Source organism: Mobula birostris, chromosome 2 (genome assembly GCF_030028105.1).
Source record: "Mobula birostris isolate sMobBir1 chromosome 2, sMobBir1.hap1, whole genome shotgun sequence".
Lineage (NCBI taxonomy): Eukaryota > Metazoa > Chordata > Chondrichthyes > Myliobatiformes > Myliobatidae > Mobula > Mobula birostris.
Window position 1 is genome coordinate 11,513,165 of NC_092371.1, and position 10,270 is coordinate 11,523,434.

At 46.2% G+C, this 10,270-nt stretch overlaps 1 protein-coding gene across 1 annotated transcript in view; it reads left to right on the forward strand.

The window, feature by feature from the left end:
• Positions 1-9,572, forward strand: part of gba1 (glucosylceramidase beta 1) — a 57,255-nt gene extending 47,683 nt beyond the window's left edge. Inside the window, exons 10-11 of the mRNA XM_072282984.1 lie at positions 3,230-3,346; positions 9,173-9,572. Coding sequence (XP_072139085.1) covers positions 3,230-3,346; positions 9,173-9,317 — 262 coding nt within the window. The 3' untranslated portion in view covers positions 9,318-9,572. The remainder of the gene's footprint in view (positions 1-3,229; positions 3,347-9,172) is intronic.
• The last annotated feature ends 698 nt before the right edge of the window (positions 9,573-10,270 follow it).

Here is a 10,270-nt window from a genome sequence, read left to right on the forward strand (position 1 = left end):
TATCAGGTAAGTGCTTTTCATGTTTTGTGTCATTCTCCATGGAGCAATGATGGTCTTCAGTCCGTGCTTTACATAGTCTGGAATGATGCACTCTCACGTGTGTATCTCCATGTCTCACGAATACCACAACTCCATCCCGACCAACGACAACTCCAGGACCTTTCCACTCTATACAGTCTGCTCTTTTGTCCCCTGTAGGATGTATTTCTCATCTGTAGGATGGATCTGTGCCCTCAGTTCTCTTCGAATTCTCTGAATGCTCTGATTCAGTGAAAGCTCTCCTTAATGCATGCAGTGCTGACAAGTTTCCCAACCCATTCACTCCCTGTAGTGCCCTCTAGAGGAGGTGTCCTGCCAACCAGTTCAGACGGAAGGTTTGGATTCTGGCCAAACACAAGTTGAGATGGGCTATAGTCATGTACATTGTGCATGGTATTCTTCACCATAAGGGCCCAGTTCAGGGCCGTGTTCCAATCACATACATTGCTTTTCTTTACCTTCATTACTTCAGTAAGTGTTTGATTGTGTCACTCCAGAAGTCCATTTCTCTAAGGACTGTATATTGCTGTTGACTTTGTTTCAATGTTGAAGTTCTCTGCTCTCTCTGAATTCATCATTATTAAATTCACCACCATTATCACTGATTACTTTCTGAGGTGGGCCATGCACACTTATCCAGGAATGGATGGAGTCTTTTTACTATCTCTGAGGGCCTCTCTTTATTTACAATGCTACCAGCACTGAAACATGTGAACTCAGCAATGGTGGGGAAGATACCACACTCCTTGCTCCCGTTCATGTAGACCTATGGCTCCTGTTCCATTGTATTCAGGTGCTGTTGGCAAACCAATCGCAGGCTTAGGCTTGGGCTTTCCAAACTTTTGGCATATCACACAGCTGTCAGTTATCTGCTTTAGATTAGATTATAAGAACACTCAATCCTCTTTTATTGTCATTTAGAAATGCATACATGCATTAAGAAATGGTACAATGTTTCTCCAGCATGATATCACAGAAAACAAGACAGAGCAGGACTAACACTGACAAAACCACATAATTATAACATATAGTTACAGCAGAGCAAAGCAATACCATAATTTGATGAAGAACAAACCATGGACACAGTAAAAAAAAGATAGTCTGAAAGTCCCGAGTCGATCGACTCCCAAGTCCCCGATAGCAGGTGGCAAAAGGGAGAAACTCCCTGCCATAAACCTCTGGGCACCATCAACTTGCTGATACCTTGGAAGCAGCCGACCCCAGCCGACCCTGAGTCCATCTGTCCGAAAATTCTGAGCTTCCGAGCAGCCTCCCGAGTGCCATCCTCTGCTGAGTGCCTTCGACCTCTCCCCGGCCACTGAAACACACAAAGCCGAGGATTTTGGGGCCTTCAGCTCTGGAGATTCCGGTTACCACACAGCAGCAGCGGTAGCAAAGCGGCATTTCAGAAGTTTTCCAGGTGTTCCGAATGGAAGTATAGCCTGCATCTCTGTCCCCTGAATGCCTGAGCAGTTTCTGAAGTCTATCAGTTGAAGTGTATCCAAACTGCCTGTGAAGTTTGAGCAACACTTTGCGTTTCTCATCTGGGGTCATGTTCTCTGTGACAGTTGGTATTTCATTCTCACATTGGTTCTCAGTAATGTCTTTATCTAGAATGGTCACACAGTAATGTCCAGGGCTGGTGAGCTGAAGAGACTCAGGCTGATGAAACATCGTTGCTTGGTCATTCTCCATATCCAGTATTGCTCCTGCTTTCTTCAGGGAAGTTTGACTCAAAAGTAATGGAATGTTCACTGGTACCAACTCTGTTTCAATGTAACATTTTGTCTGCCCTATTTTGGCAGGAACTTTCACTCTTTTGATGGAACGTACAATCTTTCCATCTTCAAATCTGAATGCTTTGTAACTGAGTGTATCTGCGATCACCGGTTTCTGCACTTCATTCTGGTTAGTTCACTTACAGAGCCTTCAAGCCAATTTTCTCCACACACTGTATCAATAACAGCAGATTCTAGAGATTCCGTCCTTCAGATCTTTGCCTCAGATCTCTCTGCATTTGTAAGTGATTCCTTCACAAACAATGTGATATGGCAGTCTTCTGCATCTTCAGATTTGTTGTTTTCTTCAGTTAGCGTAACTTGTTCGGTTCTGTGCAGACTGTTTCTTGCCCAGTGGTAAATGCTTCGACATACCGCACATTCCGATCTCCTACCATACTTGTTTATTGGATTTGTGCCAGGTAATGGTAATCTTGTCTGGTCCCTCTGGGACCTATGTTTGCTATACTCTTGTTTCTGCTCAGTGAAGTTTGCCGTTTCCCGACTCAAGCTAATTCCGACTGTTGTCTTGGCAGCCTTTTCTCCAAAAATCCCCTTCAGTACTAATTTTAAAGATGCACACGTAGGTTCTGTACATGCAGTTAATGCTAGCTGTCTGTCCTTGATGTCTTGCTTTCATAAGGCTTGCTCTCACCGAATACCGGCGAGGTCCTGGAACTGGAAACAGTCCTGTGCCACCACTGTTAACAATCAAACAACAAAGACAAGTTTTTCTTTTGTTTAAAGAACTTTACTTTCTCCGTTCATGTCCAGTTCACAAGGGCTGCCATCTTCTTACCCACAGTCTCCTTCTCCACCCCCCCCCCCGCACCCATGCCCGTAACAGGGAAACGCCGCTCCACAACAAAATGCCTACATGTAGCCCAAATGAACAGAACTCAACAGCCTGACCTGCTGAGTTCCTCCAGCATTTTGGGTGTCTTGCTCTGGATTTCCAGCGTCTGCAGAATCTCTAATGTTTAGGAACATTCATCCATTATCTGCCCCTGTGTAGTTTCAATGGGACGATATCAGAATGTCCCACACCCAACGATTGGTTTCACTGGCCACAAGGTCTCAGTTGCAGTTAAATTGTGTACAGGTTTTATTTCCTAAAAAGACTGGCTCTCGTTTGAGTTAATCCATCGTTAGGCTAACCATGATGTCGTTACTGCAGAATGATTCCTAACAGACTGAATTACCTCTACCTACACCCCCCCCCCCCCCCACAAACAGCCTGACGAGGCAGTTCCTATTCTGGTTCCCATGGGATGGGGTTTGGTCGGAACGCCGGTTAGTTAAACAACCGCTGGGAATATGCGAACGGATATTGGGTCACTCTGACAGCCCTCCCCACCCCCAGCGCGGTAAGAGTGAAGGACCTTTGTTTAAAGTTCCTCTCTCCTCCACAGTAAGTTTGTTCTGGAAGGCTCACAGAGGGTCGGCCTCGATCTCAGCATGAAGACCGAGCTCAACACGGTGGCTTTTCTTCAGCCAGATGGGACTGCAGTTGTCATCGTGCTGAACTGGTGAGAGTCATCTCCTTCACAACCTCTGCAAAGTGTGCACACAAAAGTACGCACATGCACACGCATACACGCATATACACACACGCGCACAGAGGCAGACACTCTCTCGCACTCTCTCTCACTCACATCCATAAGTAAAGCCAAGCCAAATGAAACAGTGTGCCACCAGGGCCAAGGTGCAAAACACAGTGCCATCAGCACACTGCACATATAAGGCAGCAACAATATACATACACAAAAATGTCCACACACAAATGCACATATAAAGGACCCAAAGTATTGTTGAGGATCCGTACCACCCATCTCACAAATGTCTTTAACCCAGTACAGTCAGTACAAGAGCCAGACTGGGTAACAGCTTCATCCCTCAGGCTGGGAGACTAATGAACACCCTGCCACCACTGAGGTCTCGTCACTAGGACAACAAGCTGTTTACTGTACCATTTACCTGTGCTACACACTACATGCACTTTGAATTATGTTTTATTAACTTATTTGTGGGAATATTTCGATCCATGTGATATGTGTGATACACGTTTTGTTGGTCAGTGTGGTTGGGAGGAATGTTTTGTTTGGTTGTATATATGTACAGTCAAATGAAAATCAACTTGAACTTGTGAATATACACACCCATGCATAATTTCACACTTAGGTTCACACAGAACTTGTACGCAGCACGGGAGCGTAGTGGCTAGCATAACACTAGCCGTTAGAAGACTGGGGTTAAGTTCGTAAGTTGGAAAGTTAGGGTTAGTAATTCGTGGGCATGCTATGTTGGCGCTGGAAATGTGGTGACACGCAGGGTGCCCCCAGCACATATCAGTGTTAGCTGTTGACTTCAGCAATACATTTCACTGTGCGTTTCAATGTGTTGTTCGCTAAGTGCCATGTCGTATAACATGGGCGATCATGGTCTTTTTATAGAGGAGAAATTTTTCTCCTTCTAGGAAGCTTCTTTTAACACAGGTGACCCCAGCCATTAACAATACTCTTCAGAGATTGCCTGGCATCAGTGGTCACATAACCAGGACTTGTGATATGCTCACATGGCTTCACATGATTGGGATGCGGGGTGCTAAGCAGGTGGTGCACCTCGCCCAAGGGTGACCTACAGACTAGCAGAGGGAAGGAAGGTCTCGCACCTCCTTTGATAAAAAATGCATCTCACCCCTCTACTCATTGTTCGTGACAAATAAAACTATTTCTCCAGACACACGTTCTCAAGCAGGAACCTAAAAATACTGAGACACGGGCACACAAACATCCATACGTGTCCACACGTTCTCACAGGAGCACACACACGCTCACTCTTTTCCTGTAAGTCTGTCTGTCGCTCCCTTATGGCGAAGGGGAAGAAGCTGTTCTTAGTCAGATTCAGGATCAGGTTGAATATCATGGGCATTTGTCGTGAAATATGTTGTTTTGTGGCAGCAGTACATTGCAATACATAATAAATATTATAAATTACACACACACACAGATATATATTAAAAAAAAACATATACAAGCAAGCCTCTGCAACCTCCCAGAGGAAGAACCAGTCGCCATCACAGCAGCAGATGTCCAGCAATAGGTAGCAAGTATGAAGAACTGGACATCACCAGGGCCTGACATGACCCACGCCTATTGGCTGAAGAAACGAACAGCATTACGCACACGGCTGGCAGCTCAAAATGAACCAGCAGCTTGAAGCAGGCTCTCACCCTGACCGGCTAACTCAAGGAAGGACAGTGCTCGTAAAGAAGGGTCCTCACAAGGGACAATACCATCAAACTATCACCTGCCCATCAACAACATTGAAGTTTCTATCAGGCATCATAGCCACCAAGCTGAAGGATCATGTGTGTAAATTCCTGAGCCCTGCTCTGAGGGAGATTGGCAATGGAACCAGAGGCTCCAAGCACCAACTAGTAATAGACAAGGCAGTCATGCGAGACTCTTAAGACTAGGCAAATCAACCTAAGCACAGTCTAGATCGACTACCAGAACGCGTACGACTCAATACCCTACACATGGATCCTGGAATACCTGTCTCTGTACAAGGTCAACATGACACTAAGGACATTCATCAAGAACTCAATGGGCCATTGGAGGACAATTCTAGAAGTTAACTCAAAGCCAACAGCACAAGTGACCATCAGATGTGGAATACACCAGGGTGATGCACTATAATCTCAAAGAGTGGATATGGGTGCGGGTTCAAGAATGGACTGACCATCAGCCACCTCCTGTACGTGGATGACATCAAGCTGTATGCCAGAAATGAAAGAGATTGTCTCACTAATCCGCCTGACAAGGGTGTACAACAGAGGCATGGGATGTCATTTGGACTGGAAAGGTGCAACCGGATGGTAGTGAAAAGAGACAAACTCATCAAGTGTGAATGAGTTGAGTTATCTGAAGGCCACATACCAGATGTACAGGACAGCTACAATACCTGGGAATCCTACAAGCGCACGGAAGCCACGATGAGGACACAAGGAAGGCCGCAACATCTAAGTTCCTCCAAAGAGTGAGACAGGTCCTAAAAAGCCAGCTGAGTGGGAAGAACAAGATCAGAGCCATCAACCCATTCACCCTACCAGTCATCAGATACCCAGTTGCAATGGTGTGCTGGCAAAGGAATGAACTAGAAGCTGCTGACATCAAGACCCTGAAACTACTAACAATACACGGAGGATTCCACCTAAAGTCCAATGTCGAGTGACTGTACACCCACTGGAATAAAGGAGGATGGGTACTTGGAAGTGTCAAGGCCACAGTCCTGGAAGAAATGCGAAACATCCATGAGTATGTCAGGAATGTGGCCCCTAAGGGTGACCTGCTAGGAGAGTACCTCAGGCAGCAGACAGGGGACATGGAAATGGAAGTGGGTGAAGCAGAGCCAGAGGACCAGAGGCCACGGCAGGACAAGCCACTGCACGGGACGGACCATCGCCAAATATGAGAACTGGCCGATGTAAGGAAGTCCTACCAATGACTGGAAATGGCAAGGCTGGGGGACAGCACTGAAGACGCTGCTCGTGGCTGCACGAGAACAGACGCTGAGCACAACAGCAATAGAAACAGAGTTATATCACAGCAGACAAGACCCCAAGATGCAGGACTGTGCAAGGAATCTGCTGAAACCATCCAGCACATAGTAACAGGGTGCAAGATGCAGGCAGGGACAGCATACAGCAAAACAGCACAACCAAGTTGCAGGAATTGTGTACAGGAACGTCTGCACCTGAGTATGGATTGGGACACTCCAAATCCAGTTGGGAAACACCTGAGAAGGTAGTGGAAAATGACAGAGCTAAGATCCTGTGGATTCCAAATACAGACTGATGAGCAGGTACTGGCCAACCAACCAGACATAGTCATACTCGACAAGGAACAGGAGAAAGCAATAGTAATAGATGTGGCAATTCCGAATGACAGTAACCTCAGGAAGGAAGAATCTGAGAAGCTGGAGAAACACCAGGGCTTGAAAGAGCAGATAGAAAGGATGTGGAAGGTTAAAGCCAGAGTAATCCCGGCGGTGATAGGAGCACCTGGACTGGGAGAGTGGCTCCAACAAATCCTGGGAACAGCATCCGAGATCTCGGTCCAGAAGAGTGCACTACTCGGAACAGCGAGGATACTGTGCTGAACCCTCCTCAGTCTCCCAGGCCTCTGGTAGAGGACCCGAGATTGAGGAAAAATACACAGACAACACCACCCATAAGGGGTGAGAACACAAATAGATATATACAAATTAAATAAGCCAGTGCAGAACAAGTGAAGTGGTGTTCATGGGTTCATTGTCCATACAGAAATCTGATGGTGGAGGAGAGAAGCTGTTCCTGCATCACTGAGTGTGTGTCCTCAGGCTCCTGTATCTCCTCCCTGACAGTAGCGATGAGACGAGGGCACATCCTGGGTGACGGGGGTCCTTCGTGATGGGTGGCGCCTTTTTGAGACGTCACCTTTTGAAGGTGTCCTCGACCGAGCAGGCTGAGTTTGCAACTTTCTGGAGCCCTTTCCCGTCCTGTGCAGTGACCCCTCCATGCCAGACGGTGATGCAGCCAGTTAGGATGCCGGTGGAGTGTGAATGGACATCCCCATTTTAAGGATGTCCTTGATGGTGGAGAGGCTGCTGCCCATGATGGATCTGGCTGAGTTTAAAACCCCTCCGCTACATATACACGTGCATGTACAAGGACAGCTTCCATCTTCTAATTATCAGACTCTTGGCCTCATTATGATCTTGCACCTCATTGTTTACCCTGCACTGCACTCCCTCTGTAACTGTTACGCTTTATTCTGCGTTTTGTTGTTGTTTTGCCTCGTTCTACCTCAGTCATAGTCATAGTCATACTTTATTGATCCCGGGGGAAATTGGTTTTCGTTACAATTGCACCATAAAAAATTAAATAGTAATAAAACCATAAATAATTAAATAGTAATATGTAAATTTATGCCATGAAATAAGTCCAGGACCAGCCTATTGGCTCAGGGTGTCTGACCCTCCAAGGGAGGAGTTGTGAAGTTTGATGGCCACAGGCAGGAATGACTTCCTATGACGCTCTGTGTTGCATCTCGGTGGAATGAGTCTCTGGCTGAATGTACTCCTGTGCCCAAACCAGTACATTATGTAGTGGATGGGAGACATTGTCCAGGATGGCATACAACTTAGACAGCATCCTCTTTTCAGACACCACCGTCAGAGAGTCCAGTTCCATCCCTGCAACATCACTGGCCTTTACGAATGAGTTTGTTGATTCTGTTGGTGTCTGCTACCCTCAGTCTGCTGCCCCAGCACACAACAGCAAACATGATCGCACTGGCCACCACAGACTCGTAGAACATCCTCGGCATCGTCCGGCAGATGTTAAAGGACCTCAGTCTCCTCAGGAAATAGAGATGGCTCTGACCCTTCTTCTAGACAGCCTCAGCGTTCTTTGACCAGTCCAGTTTATTGTCAATTCGTATCCCCAGGTATTTGTAATCCTCCACCATGTCCACACTGACCCCCCTGGATGGAAACAGGGGTCACCGGTACCTTAGCTCTCCTCAGGTCTACCACCAGCTCCTTAGTCTTTTTCACATTAAGCTGTAGATAATTCTGCTCACATCATGTGACAAAGTTTCCTACCATAGCCCTGTACTCAGCCTCATCTCCCCCTGCTGATGCATCCAACTATGGCAGAGTCATCAGAAAACTTCTGAAGATAACAAGACTCTGTGCAATAGTTGAAGTCCAAGGTGTAAATGGTGAAGAGAAAGGGAGACAAGACCCAGTCCACCTGTGGAGCCCCAGTGCTGCTGATCACTCTGTCGGACGCACAGTGTTGCAAGCACACGTACTGTGGTCTGCCAGTCAGTGCACTGTGTAATGATCTGATCTGTATGGACATAGGTAAGATAAGATTTTCACTGTATCTTTGGGTATCAGTGGACATGGAGAGGATATTTCCTGGTAGTGGGGGAAATCTAGCACCAGAGGGCACAGCTTTGAAATAGAGGGAGACGTCCATTTAGAACAGAGATGAGGAATTTCTTTAGCCAGAGGGTGGTGAATCTGTGGATTTCGTTGCCACAGACAGCTGTGGAGGCCAAGTCATTGAGTATATTTAAAGTAGAGGTTGTTAAGATCTTGATTAGTCAGCGAGTCAAAGGTTACAGGGAGAAGACAGGAGAATGGGGTTGAGAGAGATAATAAATCAGCCATGATGGAGCAGGACAGACTCAATGGGCCGAATGGCCTACTTCACTTCCGTGTCTTATGGTTTTATGGGCCATCTTGGTATATCAGATAAAAGTAAACAGATAAGATCTCAATTACCTGCATTCCTATTCCAGGACCCCCAATGATGTTGACTTCCTGATCTGGGACCCAGAGAACGGCTACATCCGAGCCCATTCCCCTGCCGACTCTATCCAGACGTACCTATGGAAAACGGCAATGAGTGGGCCAGATATAAACAATCTCCCTGATGCACGGTGACGTTCTAGGAAGGGGTTTGCTCGGGTCTGTCGCACTGTTGTCAGAAAGACCTGTTTGACTCACTACAGCAAGTTCTTTCCTCTTGAAAGCTAATTGCCAAGCTCGACGAACACCACATCAAACTCCTCCAACCTGAGCTACCAATCCTTTACCACCACACTAAATATTCTTTTTTTTTCCCCTAGGGTGTCTAAAGCAAGCGGTGATAGGTATAAGATGAGGCGCTGGAGCTTTAGAGGGCTCCTAAAAGGGGAGATTTTTTATTTTCATACAGAATTCAAATGTTCTGTGTGAAGATATGGCGGAGGCAGGTAATCACATTGCACTTGTCTGAATTGCCGAAGAATAGAAGGCATGTAAGTGAGACTTGTGTAGATAAGTTCAGCATGGATATGATGGCCTGAAGGGCCTGTTTCTGTGCTGTGTACACCTTCTCTGTTCAGAGGTCATTAGATCCCTGCTGGGCTGGTGTGAACTAGCCGGTGCCCTCCCTCAGCAGTTATATTTTGCATTTAGAGCCAAGTTTCAGGTTAATCATGATCCTTCAGCATAAGGACTAATACACCTGTTCAATATCGATGCCTGTTTGTAGCCGGGACTTGTATAGGTACTCAAAGACCTTTGTCAAGTTGTGCACATGAGGGGTTGTCTCACATTGTGTGTAACATCTTCCTGTATTTTTTCCATATTTACCAATGCCTTTTAATTTCAAGAAAGAGATTATTTGATATTAAAGTTACTGTTGGACAGTACACATTTAATCAAAAGCCATTTGCCTTCGTTGCATACATTTTACGTTTAAATTAGAGTGTATCACGGTGTTTAAATTAATTATTGTCAGGTTCGATATAGTCAATTTGCTCGGAGTCTCTGCCCTGCTTCCCATGATGCAAACGGGAGGCTCACTTCCCTTCATTCCATGGTGCCAAGAAGCTTTGTTTCCCTTCCTCCCA